This window comes from Nylanderia fulva, unplaced genomic scaffold (genome assembly GCF_048542155.1).
Source record: "Nylanderia fulva isolate GAGA-0341 unplaced genomic scaffold, ASM4854215v1 Scaffold6, whole genome shotgun sequence".
NCBI classification, from domain to species: domain Eukaryota; kingdom Metazoa; phylum Arthropoda; class Insecta; order Hymenoptera; family Formicidae; genus Nylanderia; species Nylanderia fulva.
The window spans coordinates 6,747,800-6,767,510 of record NW_028190698.1 but is presented as its reverse complement, the minus strand read 5'-3'; the positions used below and the strand labels follow the sequence as shown (position 1 = coordinate 6,767,510).

General features: G+C 27.8%; 2 protein-coding genes across 4 annotated transcripts in view; one reads left to right on the top strand and one right to left on the bottom strand.

Moving 5' to 3' along the window:
- Nucleotides 1-1,478, top strand: part of superdeath (Suppressor of ER stress-induced death) — a 30,467-nt gene extending 28,989 nt beyond the window's left edge. For all 3 annotated transcript variants that reach the window (XM_085487817.1, XM_029306583.2, XM_085487816.1), the window contains exon 15: nt 62-1,478. In XM_085487817.1, coding sequence (XP_085343943.1) covers nt 62-211 — 150 coding nt within the window. In that variant the 3' untranslated portion in view covers nt 212-1,478. The remainder of the gene's footprint in view (nt 1-61) is intronic.
- Nucleotides 1,402-18,328, bottom strand: LOC114933998 (putative aminopeptidase-2). Its single transcript, XM_029306581.2, has 32 exons — nt 18,030-18,328; nt 17,736-17,823; nt 16,592-17,009; nt 16,238-16,393; nt 15,669-16,140; nt 15,144-15,382; nt 14,257-14,636; nt 13,847-14,124; nt 13,096-13,283; nt 12,788-12,955; nt 12,258-12,410; nt 11,365-11,976; nt 10,965-11,120; nt 10,319-10,796; nt 9,833-10,068; nt 9,147-9,508; nt 8,717-8,994; nt 8,335-8,516; nt 7,995-8,165; nt 7,618-7,767; nt 7,395-7,473; nt 6,453-6,994; nt 6,061-6,228; nt 5,614-5,910; nt 5,320-5,503; nt 4,910-5,066; nt 4,441-4,703; nt 3,675-4,354; nt 3,146-3,313; nt 2,808-2,966; nt 2,606-2,684; nt 1,402-2,181 (listed from the first exon to the last, which is right to left on the bottom strand). The coding sequence occupies exons 2-32, from the start codon at nt 17,821-17,823 to the stop codon at nt 1,927-1,929; spliced, it is 8,196 nt and encodes a 2,731-aa protein (XP_029162414.2). The 5' UTR covers nt 18,030-18,328; the 3' UTR covers nt 1,402-1,926.
- Between the last annotated feature and the right edge of the window lie 1,383 nt (nt 18,329-19,711).

The window sequence follows — 19,711 nt, the reverse complement described above, 5'->3', positions numbered from 1 at the left end:
TTTCGAGAAAAAGAGAACTTTTGCTATAGATATATTTTTATTTTCATGACATTATTTCTAGCTCCTGGAATTTGCAACTGAACACATGACTGAACTCGGTACCGCAACGCGAACCATACAACAAACGGTGGAACAAGCGGAAGCCAATATACGATGGATCGATGGCAATCATGCAATGATCCGCGACTGGTTACAGAGGAATACGGCCTAAAATGATCTGAATTTCGACAAAAAATCAAATGGCCTTCCGTTTGATAATACAATTGCGCGCGTTGATTTTTTGCCGATTTTTACTGTAACGTCAAAGTGATGCGATGAAAATTCGTCCATAGCAAATTGCACAGATGAGGTACAAGGAGCTAAATTGCAGTCTATCGTTGGATTGTATAAGAATAATATTACGTGTTTTTTTGTATGTATTTGTAAATATATGGTCAGCATTATTATTATATGTAAATGATATTTATGAAAATGGCGAAGAGGGAAATGACTCTCCCGCCGTGTTTTGGGGGGCGCGTTTACATTCCTGATTATACTGTTAGACTTTAGACCATGAACTATTCTATGGGAAGAGTGTGATAACGTACATACATCAAGAATCTCTTTACAACGGATCTTTACTCACATTATTATAATTATCACTCTACGCGTGATGAACTTCACTGTGAATCCAAAGGAGCAACAGAGGAGATAAAGATACATACACAGACACACACATACACACACACAACACATATGTTCCGAAGTAACAATTAATAAATATTATAAGAAATAAATAATTTATCATAAATAAATCCTAAAACTGTATGTGTTTTAATTAAATATTCAGCTAAAAATTAATTTAGATAATTTTGTTATTTTGAAAAATCCATGCGACATATATATTTGTATATTAGATTAAATTAATAGACTATACGTTTATAAAAAACAATATATAAATTATCAAAGTGATAATTGACACAAATCTTATCAAAGATACTTATAATTAAAATATATGTATTAATTCGATGTTTATATTGTAATAATATCACTAGAGTTATAAAATTTAAAAAATTGATTCGTTTTATTAATAATAGTCGCATTTTTTATAGCGACTATTGAAACATCCGATACGTGTTGAAAATAATAAAATATTTTTAATCGCTCATTAATAAAGACAATAAAAATATTTATATACGTATATGTATATTATGATCAAATACAGCATAATTTATACAACATAATACTTTATGTACTTAGAATTTCAAAGAATCCTCTATATTCTCAGTACATGAATATCCGCTACAAAACTGATGAGTGCTAAATAATATTTGTATGTGATAAGATTTTGATTGTGCATTAATGATTTGCAATGCGACTATTACTTCGTAATTGTCTGTATATTATAAGAACAAAAACCAATTAAAAATGTACTGCTTTATTTTGAAAACATTGCACTGTATATGGATATAAAATAAAATTGTATCAATTTTTACAAATTCTATCTTATATTTTTATATTTATACTAGAACAACGCCATTTAAATCGCTTTTTATTTCAAAACAGTAGCATATCCTACAGCAAAAGTGCAAAGAACAATCTTGTAGAAATCAACGAAATCTACAAGTCCAACCTTTGACTTATCTGCGTAAAATTTATTATTTCGGAGATATTGACGTTTAAATCGTTTTTCTTTATTTACCTAATTCAAAGTTATAATTTTTTTTATCAGCAAAGTGTTATATATAAAGAAAATAAAACGTCGTTTTTTATTATTAATTTTTTAGAAAAAATAAATTATTGTCTAAAAAAAGTGTTACTGATAAAACGCTATAAGTTAACGTTTAAAGAAGAAATAGTAATAATTAAATATTTTCTGTTCTATGTTAAATAGAAAGCTCTAAAATATAATTTTGTTTATTATAATTTTGTGTTTAGTACAGTTTCTCAGTAACAGCTTAAAAAGTATGATATTAACAATGTAACAAAAGTCATAAAAACAACATTCAATGGTACTATTGTAGTAGAACCATTTGGACGTGTATCAGGCAGCTCTTTCATTATCCATTGAGTAATTGTTTGATTATAGTTTTGGTACCATATTAAGTTGGCTTCTGCAGTAGTAACAGCAGGAGCTAATTTTACTTTGATGTCTACTGGAGCATATGAGATTATATCCGATTTTTCGACAAACTCCTTCAGCTAAAAGAAGAATACATTATATATATCGCGTTATTTAATCTGTTACTAGAAAATATAATTGTAAGTATCGCATTTTTTATATGTTTAATGAAATTGATAGAACATCGGCAAGAGTTATTTTTGAAGTTTTCGAAAAATTACTCGAAATTATTCAAAAAGTTTTCAAAAAATGATTAAATTAATAAATATTTATTTCAATACTGCCAAATAAATCATTTATTTGAAATAAATAAATATTTATTTGTTTTGTGAAAATAATTTTCTTATATCAAATAAATATTTTTCATATTAAATCAATATTATTAGTTTTAAATAAATTATTCATTTGGCAGTATTGAAATAAATATTTATTCGAATTCAATAAATTTTTTTTTAGTGGATAATTAAATTATAATTATCTCTCTAATTATTTATATATTAATACCTTATCATATTGACTCCAGCTCGATATATGAGATGCCATGTTATAGAACAAACTCACTACATCGTCCCAATTGTCGAAACTATAATTAAAGCATGTGATAATAAGAATTATATATAAGAAAAGTATAATATAAGAATTTTTAATTGCCAAAAAATTATATAGAATTTTACAAAAATTCTGTGAATATTGCAGTGATACTTACTAAGAATGGACTTCTGAGATATTTGCTATTAAAAAGTCGAGAGTAACGTTCACTCCTAGTTGACTTGCGCTATATACGGAAGTAAACACTGCTGAAACATCTTGTCGGCGAATAGCGGCATTTGCAGGATCGTATTTTTCGATGGCCTTCCCTAGATAGCTGTATAAATAAATTCTCCGTGAATTTGCGCATTGAGCGCGATAAGGTTGCACACAAAGTTGTATCCAAGCAATTGAAGATTATTATAACTGGTATAATTTTAACGAGCTTAAATATAGAATAATGGATTTACAATCCAGTAAGAGTGTTATTTTTGTACTTTCTGTTTGTAAACTTACTTTCGGAGCACTGTTTCATCTGTAGAGCATCCGAGTGCATTTATAATAATCTTCTTCTCTGATCCAAAGTTCGTTTTTAGATACTGCTCCCAGAGGAATTTCCAATCATCTGCAGTCCTTTCCTTTATCGCGGTGCAATAGACAGCTGGTCGTGCATTAGGTGGGATTCTGTGAATAAGAAATGTAAACAGAATTTGTATATTTTGCAAAAATCGCACACATGAGTATGTATTAATTGATCTATATAATCAATTAAAATTATTTAAACGTAGTTTTCTTTGATTTTTAAAATTGTTTCTCTTTCTCTTTTTTTATTTTTGTATTATACTTTTTCTTTTTATATTTCAAAGTATAATACAAAACAATTTTTATAACATTCTTATTTTCGAAATGTAGATTCATAGTTTCTATAAAATGGAAATTTTTGTTTAATATGTATTAAAGGAAAAAGAGAAAGATTATACAATATTGATTGAAATAAATGTTACAATCAGTTGAATAACTTTATAAAAGCTTATTGGAAACTTACCGGTTTAGAGTGTTATTGCGCCAAGTTACAAATAAGTCTATAGATTTTTTGACACACTCCGCTTTATTGAGTTTGCAAGCCCATTGGAGAATCATCTCCCTATTTAATCTATCTGGTAGCTTGTCATCATTGCGATCATCGAATCCTGTGTTGTTATATATTGTGGATATTATATTTGAAACGTATGTCTTTAGATGGTTTTGATCATTTCCCTGTTCAAATCTTTCGTAGACATATGTCAAGCCATTAAAGAATGCTTTCCAGGGTAAATGATTTGTTTCCTGAGTCAAATATCTCGATGCGTTTAGCACCAAATCATATCCGACATAAGTAGCGCGAGCCAAGTTAAAGAGATCATCCATAATTTGAGCACGATTCAAGACGTGGATTGAGTCGTATTGTTTGCTATTCAATTGATTGATTAATCGCAGCCATGAATTAGCATCGTAATTAACACGGTAGAAGCCAGTTTGTTTGTAATTCACAATAAACCACTCATTATTAGGATTGATATATACACGCGCGGGTTCAGATCCTAGCCACATATATGTAGAATTGATAGTTATGTAATTATCCGGGGAGTTGTAAGGCTGATCAACAAAGTCTTGGGATTTGACGATATAAATCGGTATCCAATAAACTTCATCGCTAGTAATATTTTTGTTCATTAAAAACCGCTCCTTTAAAACAATAGTAATAAATTGAGTTATAGAATTTTTAAATCAGATATGAGAATACAATAATATATAAAGTTTTGTGATATTACTTGAGTAAGCGTTAATGTGGAACCAACTAATGTAGCGTTCACGACAGGATATCCCGGTTGATCCGTCCAAGTAGTCATTACTCCCTCGATGCTCGTATTACGTAATATTGACACAAACTGTTCGAAGCTTTCCCATAAATCTCTAGGATGAGCCGTACCGTATTTTATTTGTTTATTCAAATAATCTCGAAGCACTAATTTGTGATTTTCTTCTAAGTTTTTAATTTCCAATATGTTAAATAGCATTTGTAAGACACTGGCGGCTAAAAAAAATATATAAATATTTTAATATAAGTAAGTATTAAAAACAAACTTTTGTATGTAACAGAATATAATGCATCAAATATCAATATATGAGACATAAAAATTTTGATTTAATAATTAAGTACTTTGATTATAAATAAATATCATGTATTGATTTCTTTTTGATATCTTGATATAATAATTGAGATTTCTGTATGGTACGTACATTTTGCATAAGTGACATAGTCAAAAATATTATTTATTTCTTCAGATTGTTCAACGGGTTTTGTCATTGGATGCGCTGAAGGCAAAGAATCTTGTAATAGTGCAGACTGCAGCTCGTAAACCACGAATAGATCCATGAATTTGTAATCTGGTATTACCTATAAAAAAGAAAACATTTTCGCGAACTTGTTAATATTTGTTATGTAAAGACATCTATAAAAAGATATTTTTGAAAAATTCAGTTTTGTTTAAAATGGATGATCTATACTTTTCACGAATTAAAAGAAATAAAGAGATAAAAAAACTTAAATTTAAATTTTCTTTAAATTCTTAAAAAATATATCTGCTTTGACGGAGTAAAAAATGTATTTTTTGCTGAGATATGAATTATCTTCTAATATCATTACACACCTTATCAGCCGCGTAATATTCGAAATATTGAGCGAAACCTTCATTGAGCCAAATGTAATCCCACCATGCACAAGTAACTAGATTTCCGAACCACGTGTGTGCAAATTCGTGGGCTATTACTTGGATTATATATTTTTCGTATGTAGCTGTAGTTTCGCTTTGATCATAAAAGAGTCCGTATTCGCTGTTAAAGAGATCGTATTATTTATGCGATACAAATTCATAAAAAATGTTGTTTAGATATATATGCATTTTTATGATTCTTATTAAATTAAGAAAAGAAAAATATTTTACCGGAAAGTAACAAGACCCCAGTTCTCCATCGCGCCACTGGCGAAATCCGGAATCCCCACTAAATCCAGCTTAGGCAAAGGATACTCGATACCCGTGAAGTTCTGCAACTCATCAATAAGCGCTTTGCCCATATCTTGAGCAAATTTGCCATGCTTTACGACTTCAGGTCTGCCCCATACGTTGAGAAACTTTTCAGACTCTTTCGCAGGTTTAAATTCGGAGATCACAAACGCTATCAGATACGGTGGCATTTTTACTGCGCTAATGTCGAATATATCCATCGTATAATTATCATCCCTAAAATAAGATAGAAATAAAATAGATAAATAAGAATAAAATAGACAATTGCAACAACAAAGATAATTGTTAATAATAATAAAGAAATCTTATATTTGCGTATACATATTTCATCAAGTTTGTATTAAATGCATTTGCATTTATACTTACTGCAATTTTATAGATAGTGGCATTTTAATTAGTGGCATATTACTCAGTGTATTGTAATGGGTTGGTCTCTCAATATTAATTGTAAATAACGATTTAAAGGCTGGTTCATCGAAGCAGGGGAAGGCTTTTCTAGCATGTGTAGGCTGAAATTGTGTTGTAGCTAGCCAACTGAAATAAATCAATGAATGAACGTAAATATTAAAATCTAATGTAAAAGATTCAATTGCTATTTTTATATCAATATCCGTATTCAGTCATAATTTTATTCAGGAAAATGAGATACGAAAAATTGCATGCTATTATTTTTTTAAAGAAATAACATCAAGATGTTATCTTTTATTTATTATATAACTTATATATATTTTACGTAATAATAAATAAATATTACTCACTGTTGCTCTCCGTTATCGTCTAAATAGGAGCTACGATAAAATCCTTCCATATTGTCATTAAGAATACCATTAAACTCAATTTCTGCCATTATGTTCTCAGCATTTTTGACTTCAGAGCTTAAATATATCCTCAATTGTTGAAATTGTTGCTCATCCGTATAATTCAATTGTATTGATTCATTATAATAATTGCTATCCGCCGCGTAATTTCTAAAGACATTTACATTTGAAATATTAAGGTTGTGCGAATTGAGAATTATGGACATAGTATCGTTCTCAACTCTTATGTATATTTGCACTTTTCCTTCAAAGGTACCATTCACCATATCAGGTTTGAGAATCACATTGTAGCGTTCTGGGTAAACTGTACTCGGCAAGCGATATTTGTTGCTCATAAATAGTTTGTCCAATTCTTCATAAATTATTGGCGCTTTTCTTTCGTACCAATCAAATTCGTATTTCGCTGTTGTTACATAAGAATTAATAGACTTTTTTTCGAACGCCGGTTCTCTGTGGACCAGCCAATCCAGTAAGCTTTGATACTGCGTATCAAAAATAAATTTGATTGAACAGATATTAAAACTAACATCATGAATTCTATAAATAGTATAATTATAAAATTTGCTTTAAAATATTTAGTAATATTTCAATAAATATTTAATTATACGTTTTGACACGTTTGAAATTGATTTTTCTGCATAAAAATTTACGTAAAGCTGAATTATTATTATATTATATTATTTTATTTTAATTATTAATTGAATTAATCTTTAATAACATATTTTTTTGTTGAGAAAGATTAGATATATAATTATTAGTTGTTATAAATATTTTTAAGGCTTTTACATAAATATTTTAATCAAAATTGTTTCCTTATAGGCATTCATTATGCACAAAAGATAAAATCAATTAAAATGCGTAATGTATTCAATGATCAATTACCTGTTCATAGAGATGGTGAGTAGATAATTTGCTTGCCAGAGAGTTTACTATATTTTCAATTTTCGTATAATCATCAAAACTATAATGGAAAATGAAAATGGAAATGTTTTGTAATATAGTAAACGGAACATGTTATGTAAGTTTGTAATATATGTCATTGTAATTATATATATGTTATATTATATTATGTAATTCTCATTATTGCATAGTGTTATTTACTTACTTCTTATGCAGTATATCTTCGTAATTATCTTTAATAACTTTCATGACGACTTCAACGCCAATTAAACTTGCATCATAGACATCTGAGAATACTTTTGCGCTGTCTTGGTAGCGTATATATGAATTCTCTGAAACTGCGTCTTGCAATAACCTTGAAAACAGTAATACATGTATATCAGTATATATATATGTATAATATTATTTATATTTTTATATAATCTTTTTTCAACGTTTTATAATTTTTACATATATAACAAATATGTTTTGAATTATGTATTTAATACATATATAAAAAAATATCATACCTAATTTATGGACGTTAATCAATTTTCAATAGTTTAATGAAAAGTTTTGAATACCATATACATATATACTTACTTTTCTAAAATATTTTTATTCTGTGAACATGCCAATGAGCTAAGAATTACAAGTTTATCTGTAGTGACATTGCTATTTAAGTATTCCTTCCAAAGAAAATCATAAGTATTCTTTGTCGTATCTCTACTCATGGCTGTGCAATAAACAACATCGCGATAATTTGGAGGTATTCTGTAAAATAATCATTATAATTATGAAATTTGATCAATATATATATATATTATTATATTTAATGTATTTCAGATATTCATTTCTATATTTTTTAGCCAATCACCATATTATACTTTTTATTAATTTTATAAGTTTTATGAAAAATATTTTAACTTGTTATTCAATTTACGGTTTTAAAAGTTGCTTTTGTTGAAAATATCTTGTAGCCTGAAATTTGCAATCTCCTACATCTAATTTGCAAGCCCATTTGCGAGTGTGCATTCTTAACATAATAGTTAGATCATCATCGTTCTCTCTATCTTCGAAACTTAGTTGTGTATAAAGTGGTTCTATAAGCGTTGTTAAAAATGTCTAAAAAATATATATATATATTTTTCTATAGAAAATATTTTTTAAATTATATTATACTATAAGTAAATGTAAATAAAAGTACGGACTATATTATAAAAGACGCTTAAATTTTGGTCTAAAAATACATTAACAAAATATACAACCAAAAAATTGTGTGTAAGAATATATTAGTATTTCTCTTTTTTTTTTAATATACGTACTTTATATATATTTTCAATACTGCGTCCTGAAAAACGGTTGTTCAAGTAAGGTAAATTATTGTAGAATGCGCGCCAGGGAAAATAATTATTTTCTCGTTTTAAATACATCAAAGCTGATATAACAGTTTTATAATCGATATAATCTGCTCTTGCAAAATTCATAAGATCATCAATTAATGCTGCGCGATTAATTTCATGAATTGTGCCAATATTATCACTTTTAAGGTAATTAAATAGCTTCATCCAATATTCATTGTTATAATTCACGCGATAATAACCTGAGAACAAACGAAAACATTTGTAAATGAGAATTTGAAAATAACATTAATGAATGTATGTGTATTATATATAAAAATTATTAAGTTGAAGTCTTGTATTTATATGTGTGTGCTATCAAAATTTTTATTTTAAATCTTTTTTATTTAATTACCAGACTGCTTCACGTTGAATGTTGAAAGCGAGATTGATAGATTTTTTATTTCCAGTTCATTTTTTGTCAACCATCGCTTCGGCGTGGTGTTAGAATATTCTGAACGATTATTGATCGATGCCCACGTGATTGGGATGTGCCACGTATTAGTGGAATTAGTTTCACGTTCTTTAAGGAAGAATTGTTCTTGCCTGAAAACTACACTATTTTCTTTTTCTTTAATATCAACATAAAGGATAGGATAGCCTGGTTGAGTAGTCCATGTGTCTAAAATGGTTGTGATATTGTCTTCCAGTCCATTTTTGGTTACTTGTACTTGTATTGCTTCGTATAAATCTTCCGGTGTCGCAGTATTGTATTTTCTACAAAATTTAAGAAAAAATAATTTCTTCCTTCTGACAGATTAGTATCTATTTACAACATATAAAAAAACTTTTACATATCTTATATAAAACATATGTAAGTATTAGAGAAAAGACCCTTATATCATTGAAAATACATATATAAAATAAGTATTTACCTTTGTATGTTTAAATAATAATTAATATTAAATAAACTTTTAATAACTATTAATAAAAATTTAGCAAACTTTTCGCTCATTTTGTTTAATTAAAATAATATATATATTTTTGTTCTACACAAAAACATTGTTGTTGTATATTTATGATTTTAAACATTTCACGTACCTTTTACTAATATAATCACTTAATGCTTCATAAAACATTTCGTTTCCATATGATTTTTCTATCATTCTTAATATACTGGCGCCTTTGGCATAAGTGATAGTACCGAATAGACTGCGAATTTCACGTGGACTATATACATCGTGGCTTAAGGCATGCATAGAGTTGGAGTCTGCTCTAAAAGCAGAATGTACTTGGTCTACCACAAATTGCGATTCCAACGTTGTATCATTAAACACCTAATATACAAATACTAAATCCATTAATAAATCCATTGCTAAAGAAAATGTTCAAGTGAAATAATATTCCCATTTTAATATTCATTGCATTAAAATATAGAATATATATATATATATATATATATTATATATATAAAGCATATATTAATGCGTTTAATATAGAGAAATCTTTTTTTTTCAATTATTTGTAACATATCTATTCATTAAATCAAAATTATACATTAATAAAACAACTTATAATTATACGTACACGAGCAGGAACATGATATTCGAAATATCTGGCAAATCCCTCATTTAACCACAGATACTTCCACCATAGAGGGCTGACCAAATTTCCGAACCACTGATGGGAAATTTCATGGGCGATCACGTTCCTAATATTTTGCCTGCTCGTGATCGGAGAGTGCTCCTCATCATATAATAAATATGATTCTCTGTATGTCAAGAGACCCCAATTTTCTCCTGCGCCTGATGGAAAGTCTGGCAGCGCGACCATATAGAGTTTTGGGATTTCATATTGCTGTTTTATTGTGGTTTCAAAGAAATTCACGATTGGAGATATTAAGGATGCAGCGTATTCCGTTTGATTAATGGCATTGGGACGTGCGAGTATTGCATATTCAGTTTTATTCGTCACATAATTAATACCGAAATCCGAAATGATAACTGCTACCAGATACGTCGACATCTTTACTGACTCAAAGAAAGTATATAATTGGCGATCATCGCTGCAATAATTTGTTAAACAGTATATTTATATTATTTGTTTTTATAATAGGATTACACATAAAAAAACTATTTTATATGATTTTATATTATTTTAATTAAAAGTGAAAAGAGATGACATTTAATCAAATATTTCCGTTTAAATCCAGTAGATTTAAATTTATACGTACACTTTGTCAATCGATTTCCACTTCATATTGCTGACAGCGTTGTAACCAAATGGTACACTAACTTGAACGGTGAAAAGTGCTTTCATTGCCGGCTCATCAAAGCAAGGGAACATTTTTCTAGAGCCAACGGGCTCCAAGTGCGTAGCTGCAAGCCATCTAATATAACACAATCAATCAAATAAATTTTAATTATAAGTTGTATCTTTTTTATTATATTTGTTTTAATAAAACTGGCTGTCCGAAAAAAAAACATTTAAATTGAACATGAATTGTAATCTTCTTTAATATTTCTTTGCGAAAACAGAAAAGACATTCAAGAAAGTATTTAGTATTAACTGGAAATATAATTCATTAAATTTTAAATCCTGAAATTTATTATTAATAATACTCAATTAATTACCTCGTTTTTCCATCATCATCCACATACGAACTTTTATAAAAGCCACGAAGCTCTGATGTATTTAAGTGACTCGTGTATTTAATTTCAATGATCAATTTTGTTCCAGTAATCAGTTCTTCAACAAGATCAATCTCAAACAAGTCATATTCCTCTTCAAAATTTTGATTTTCAATTTTTACTTCTGTTTGATTAGCCATCACAGTCACAGTATGAACCTTAATTTCCGCCGAGTGTAAAACGATCTGTCTTGTCTGTTGCACAACATCAGCTTCAATCTTGACGTGTCCGTCGACGGTGAAATTTCCTACCTCAAGATAGGGCGTAACGGATATGACATATTTTTGGGGACTTATATTTGTTGGTAGGCGATATTTTAGATTTTCTTGCGTTAGCCATTTGTGTAGCCATTGAATAATAGGCATCGAAAAGGAGTCGTACCATTGCAATTCCTTTCTAGCAATTTTTAAAGAGGACTCCAGAGATTCGAGGATTGGCGCAAATTCCGTCTTATGCTTTTCTATGAAACTTTGAAAATTGTCCACTAAACTAAGTGTCGAGAAACTTTTCGATGCTCCATTGAGAATCGTGGCTATCGTACTCTGGCCTCCGTAGCTAAAGAAATAACGTGCTTGTAAAATTAATTCGAATATAATTTTTCTTCTTACACGCGTCTGACGATATCATTTATTTAATCTACGTTTTTGCATCGCATAACTTAAAGAATTTCAAAGATATATATATATATATATATATATATATATATATCATAATTATGTGTAATTGTATATTAACAAATTATTATTAATATTTTAAATGTAACTTTAATATTAATTATATATATTATGCTCTTGTTTTGCATTTACATATTGCATATTATAATAAACAGGTCTTACTATTTCTCCATTTCTTTGTGATGCTTGTCAGTGAAATCATGAATATATTTGGCTCCAATCAAGCCAGAGTTATAAACGGCGGCGAAAACATTCGTGCTGTCTTGTTTACGAATTTGATTGATTTCATAACTACTGATGGCATATCCTAGATACCTGAATATAAAAATAATGATAATTTTTAAATACAATAATATATATATTGGCACATAAATACAACTATCATGTTGTTATTTTTTGTTATATAAACTATGAGTGTTTATATCAGTAGATTAAGATTATAAAATTATATAAATATAATATTAATTAAAAACAGATTTTGCTCTTAAGATTTACGTCAATTAATCAAAAAAATATTCTGTAATAACATCAAATGAGCTTATCTAATAATAAGAGAACTTATTATCTGATTATGACAAATTATGACAGATTAACGCTCGTTATCTACAATAAATTGTCTTTAATTTTATCTTGTAATAATACTTCTATATATTAAGACGTAGAGCAATGTATTTTCATATTTCAGGTCTTACTTTTCCAAAATAGTGGTATTCAGACTGCATCCAAGAGCGCTTAAAATCACTGTTTGGTCGGTCACATAATTGGAATTCAAATATTGTTTCCACAAAAATTCCCAATCTTCAGGAGTTCCATGTCTTGCGGCTACGCAATACGCTGTAGTCCTTTCATTTGGCTTAATACTGTTAAATATTAAGATTATAGTGTAATTAATTTTTTATGAGCTATATGAATGTGCAGAATTAATATATCATATGATATTAAAAAAATATATTGTATGCAAAACATAAAAAAAGTATATATATTGTTTGTATATTCTTACGGAATAGAAGTATTTGTTCTCCATGTTTTGAACTTCTTCATATAAACCGCTATACATTCATCGTTGCCTAAATTACAGGCCCAATTATTTACCTCTCGTCTTAATAAAATTGTTAATCTGTCATTATTTGCGGCATCTTCGTATCCTAATTTTTTACGATTATGATTGATCAGAGATAGAACGTATTTCTATAAAAACATAAAATACGGTATTATATAATTATGTGTGCTTTATAAAACGAAGACAAAAGTTTATTTGTCTTTGCAGTTATATGCGTATATTATTTTTTTATAAAAAGAGTGATGGCAAATTTTGCCCATTTTTGGGACCTCGAATTTTAAACTTTTTTTCATGGCAAATACTCGTAGTACTATTAGATGAAACAATCCCAGTAAAATTTCAAGATGAGCATAGGCACGGTTACGAAGATGTGAAGAAGTGAAAGTGATAGTTTCTCATCCCCGACTAGAAATCATCACTTTCACCCCCTTGTATCTCCGGAACCGTGCCTATGCTCATCTTGAAATTTCTCTGGGATTAATGTCTCATCATATAGTACTATTTGACATAAAAAAAGTTTGAAAAAGATCCCAAAATTCGACTCTATAAAATGGGTGAAAAAACAGGTCTTTTTGCCATCACTCTTTATATTAATTTTTTGAATTCAGCTTACGACTATTATACGATTAAAATTGTATTTTTTATGTTTAATTATGCATAATTTATTTGACATGCTTTAGTAATGACTAACCTTGAATAAAGAATGTTCATCATATCCTGTAAATCGTTTATTCAAGTAATCCAAACCATTAAATGCTGCTTTGAAGGGCAAATAATTCGTTTCCCGCTTAAGGTATGTTATTCCATTCAAAACTGTTTCGTAATCTTGAAATCCTGCTCTACCTAAATTTAATAGATCGTCCACAATGCCAGCTCTGTTTAATACATGAATCTCGTTGAATTTGTCACTGTTTAAGACATTGAAAATGCGCTGCCATCCATCATAATCATAATTTACACGATAAAAACCTATAATAAAAATTAAAGCTATTTTTTAAGTAATTTATAATTTTTTTTTATATAAAATATTTTATTTATAATTTCTATTTTAATATACATTTTTTATCTAATGATAGTTGCAATTGTCAAACTTATACTAACCCGACGATTGAATGTTGAATATCACCCATTCTTTTGAATCAATTTTTAAACTATCTATGGTATCTTGTTCAGTGGACAGCCAATGTTTCGGAAAAGTATTAGTAAAATTCTGTTCCGTTTGTGTAGTCCATGTAAGCGGAACCCACCAGGTGACATTCGTGGGAGTTTCGTTCAAATTTCTTAGAAGAAAGCGTTGTTGGGTAATATTGAGTACGCCTTTGTCATTGATGCTGATTGATACAACGGGATATCCAGCTTGTGTAGTCCAGGTATCCATTATTGTTTTTACATCTTGTTGTATTGTAGGTTGTAAATATGAGCGATTTGCGTTCTGTATAGCCGTCCATAAATCATCTGGACGGCCTAATCCTTTTTCTTTGCTAAAAATATATTATGCATGTAATAACTGTGTATTGCGAGCACAATTTTACATTTTTCTCAAATTCCTTATATTATGAATATCAGTAATTTTAGCTAATATATTTAATTTATTAATATATGTTCCTAGTTTATAATAAATTCGAATATAGTAATAGATTAGTCTTCTTGTCAGCAAATTATATATTAAAAGAGATATCAAAATATAATACTAAAATAATGTAATTTATACTAAATTTATTAATATATTTATATATATATATATAATAGATATATTGCTTAAAAATATTAATATTACTTAATCTAATTCTTCTCCTATTGCTGCAACTGCTTTTAAAAGTTACTCCACTTTTTATTTCTCTCTCTCTCTCTCTCTCTCTCTCTCTTATTATTATTCTTTATATCTCTTTTTATTATATTTTTAAACATTTGTATTTTAAATCAAATATTTATAACAAAATTAATAGATCAAATATAATAGACTATATAATTTGCTATGTAATATTTACTTGATACGTAGGTAATCACGTAATGCGAGCTTGAAGACGTCGGTTCCGAATATGAGATTCATCATGCGAACAATGCTGGCTCCCTTTGCATAGGTAATAGAATCTCCCACTTCTCCGATTTGCGATTGACTGGAAACCTCTCGAGTCATCGGACGAGAAGATTCAAGACCATCCGCTATTAAAGCAGATTCATGCTGTTCCACTATGAATTGCTCATTCATGTTCCATGATTTCTCGATCTAGGTGTTAGAAAGACCGAAAAATTATTAATCTATTTTCTTCAAAGATGTAAAAATAAAATTTTATTATATTCTGCTAATATTGTGATCAAGAATTAATCATTGTTTTTCAACAATATTAAGTGCAAGTTGCAACAAATTATGTAATTATATAAATTGTACAAAATTAAAATTGCATAAATTTTTTTTGGACTAAATCTAAAAATCTAAATTTTGTTCGAAAATTAAATTCAACGATAATTCTACGATAATTTAATATATACATAATATTATATATTGCTCTTACTTCTGCTGTACCAAAATATTGAAAGTATCTGGCAAACGCTTCACTAAGCCAAAGGTAGCTCCACCATTCTGGTGTCACTAGATTTCCGAACCACATATGCGTGAGTTCGTGAACAATTACGGAAGCCACGCTTTGTTGTGCCGGTACCGATGATTCCTTCTCGTCATACAGCAGCCGAGGCTCGCGATACGTCACCAATCCCCAATTTTCCATGGCTCCGGCGTCGAAATCAGGGACAGCCACCATGTCCATTTTAGGAAGGTGATATTTTTGGTCGAACGTGTTACTGAGTAGTTCTAAAGCTGCAAGACCGATCTTCAAGGCGTAATTAGTTTGATTGATGACGGATGGTCTGGACCATATTTTAAATTCGTTAAGCTCGATAGAATCAAATTCCGAAATGACGAATGCTACTAGGTAAGTGGACATAGGAACGCTTTCCTCGAAGGTATCCCAGAACTTATTGTCCTCCCTTAAAAGAAGAAAGTGAATTAGGAGTAGTATTAAAACAAGGTCACTTTCACAACTGTAATAAAGCATGTATTCTGGGACACTTTTCTAACACTTACAGTTTTTCAGTTTTGTTCAATGGCATGTTGCTGAGACACTTATATTTTTCGTCTCTTGATATGCGAATTGTGAATTTTGCCTTAAAACTCGGCTCATCGAAGCATGGGAAAGCATGTCTCGCGTGTGTGGTTTGAAATTGTGTTGCAGCTAGCCATCTATAAAAAATATTCGTATTAAAAATTTCAATGAATTTATATTAACTTGATATTTACGTTAAAAATTAATACACATAATATATAAAATATTCATACACAATTTATATTTTGTTTATTTATTTTATAATTTTTTTATAATTTTGTAATTTTATTAATACAGAAAATAGATTCCATGAATTAACGTAATATGTTACTTACTTGATTTGACCATCTTTATCGAAGTAAGAACTTCTATAAAATCCAATCATATTGTCACTCAAAATACCATTATATGTAAAAGCAATTAATATCTCCGATCCGTTATTAAGATTTTTGGAGAAAGTAAGGGTGTATTTTTCAGTGATTTTGTCATATGAATGCGAAGCAGTAGTAGTTATATTATCCACTAAAACGGATTGTGACATAATATTAATATTTCCTACATGCAGCGTAATTTTGTCAGTTTCATTTTTTACTATAGCGATAATCTTTACGATGCCCTCAAATGTAAAATCATTATCTTGTAAATTTGGCATTAGCATAATTTCATAGGAAATAGGTTTGACAGATGTTGGTAATCTATAATCGTCATTTTGTGATGTTTCATATTTTGACAAATCCACATCTTGCAATATATCTGCATAAATATGTTATATTTCAGTTTGTTGTTAAATACATAAAATAATACATTTAAATTGTATATTTTAATATAAATGTTTATAATTATAAATTATATATTCTTGTTATAAATGCTAACAATAAATATATAATTTTATATAAAATATAATTTCAAGAATCTGTAATCTAAATATGTATATTATACAGGGTGTTTGGCAACAGGTGGGCCAAAATGTAAGGAGTGGTTCTACATGATAAAATAAGACGAAAATCAAGAATGAGAAAATTGCGTCCGAGACTTCGTTTATTAATTATAAATATTTTAAACTTCGCATTAAGGGCGCCTGACGCACGGCAATTTTCTGATATTTGGCGTGCGTAAGCTACATCGGTAGAGTCGCCGTCAAAATACACTGTGACGCATAAGTATACAAAAACTTACATCGTAACAGTTGATGTATATTTTGCAAAGTGTAAAATATTTATAATTAATAAACGAAGTCTCGAACGCAATTTTGTCATTCTTGATTTTCGTCTTATTTTATCATGTAGAATCACTCCTTACATTTTGGCCCACCTGTTACCGAACACCCTGTATATAAATGGCAAACGTGAGATATGTATAATTTTCTATTACTGCTAATATTTAATTTAAATTTATATATTTAATGTTACATTTTATAAATATATGCTTTGAAATTAATATAAAATATATGTATAGAATATGAGATGCAGATAAAATTACCTTTGTAAGAGGACAATCTTTCTGTTGCGTTTCCGCTAACTAATACGAATAAAGTGCAAAGTAATAGATGTTTCCAAAAAATCTTCATCTAAAAGGCAAAAATTAGTTTTTAAAAACTTTGAATTCTGTATAATTAATTATAAATATATACATATTATTTCTTTATTATGTATAATTGCTGATTAACTAATTATAATGCAGAGTTTAATATAAAGTTGATTATTTTATTTATAAAATAATACTGTTTATTTAGAGATTAAAGAATTTCAATTATTTAAAAATTATTGCACTTACCTTCACTAAGTGTTCTATTGCATATTACTATTAACGTTTTCTCATATTTTACTTCACTAATAAACGAATAAATACAGATAAGTAAAAGTTATTTGTATCTGCAATAATATTGAAATAATTGTTTCAATTTTACACTTAATATATAAGTCACATTTAAATAAAATAAATTTAGTAGAAAGATTTTATCATATGTCCATCATAGACAGATAATATATTCGACTTTCACAATGCGATTCTAAACGTATAATTCGCGTGTATAGTTCTCGATAGACTCCTCGTGAAAAATGATAGATCACTACATGCGATTTTGATCTTAGGTGTTAAGATTATTTATGATATCATTTACTATCTTATCACAAGTTTAATGAATAACGATGTAATCATTTTTCGTATTAAACCATGTTATCACATTTTGCTTACACGATATATCATTTGCTACTGCAATTCAGTAATTAATTAATATCTGAAACAATACAAAAAACAAAAAGTTTTACATTAATCTTTCAGAGAAACTTTAATAATTACATCAGTACATTATGTACATTTTTATGGCAAGCTATTCACAAATTAATCTAAATTAACTGATAATAACTTAGATTAATGTATACGCAAGAAAAAATTTCATGTAATATTTATACAATTATTTAATTAACATAATTGATTATGTTAACATTAAGCAATTTATATATATATATATATATATATATATACATATATATAAAATATAATATAATATGAATATAATATTAAAAATACAACGTTATCTTTTTATAAAGATGCTTAATGAATTTTAAAGTGCTTAATGAATTTTACTGTAATATATGTATAAATTATATTTACTTTTCTGGATAAATGCATATAACAATGACATATAAAATGCATTATCAAAATTATAATATTTTAACCATTTAAACATATGTATCGTTTTACTTTATATCAATAATTATTATTTTTAATAAAAGAGACAAAAAATAAAGTAGTAGAATAGAATTGTGCGCAATTGCATATTTTATTATCTAATAGCATTATAAATGTTATTTTATACATTAAAATGTCTTTTTATACATTAACATTATAAATCTCACTTTTTTGTAAATAATTATTTTCCGCATTTAATAATACCGCATTTTTTCCTCCTCGACCTTTGATTAAAATACTTATGAATATTAATCAGTTTCTTTATCAGCCCAAAAATGACTGGATGCATTTTATTATCAAAAAATATCGTTTGATTATTTATTGTATTTTACATTTGGAAGTGAATATAACCTTTTTGTTTTAAATGACAATAAAAAACCAAAATTTAAGATTTTATAAGCAACATAGAAATTTAATCAAAAAGAAAAAAATAAATTAAAATAATAAAATAATAAATTATAAAATTATAAATTATATATACATATATATATTTATTTATGTATTTATGTACATGTATGTTTATTTATGATATATATATATATATAAAATTATATATTACATATATAATTATATGTTATATGCATATTAAAATATTCGGAAAAAAATTTAATGCGATTATATTATATATATTAATTAATTTGATAATTATTTTAATTTATTTTGCGTTTAAAATTAACAGTAAAACTATACTATAGATATTATTTAATGGAATCGTGATACATTATCTTATCTAGAGCTTACGATAGTGAAATGATAAATTATAT

Excerpts from the sequence above, each read along its gene's own strand:
- LOC114933998 (XM_029306581.2), bottom strand. The coding sequence starts at position 17,823 with ATGAAGATTTTTTGGAAACATCTATTACTTTGCACTTTATTCGTATTA. Across the intron at positions 3,314-3,674 it reads CGCAATAACACTCTAAACCG|AATCCCACCTAATGCACGAC; the intron begins GTAAGTTTCCAA and ends TCTTATTCACAG. Across the intron at positions 2,685-2,807 it reads ATCTCAGAAGTCCATTCTTA|TTTCGACAATTGGGACGATG; the intron begins GTAAGTATCACT and ends CTTTAATTATAG.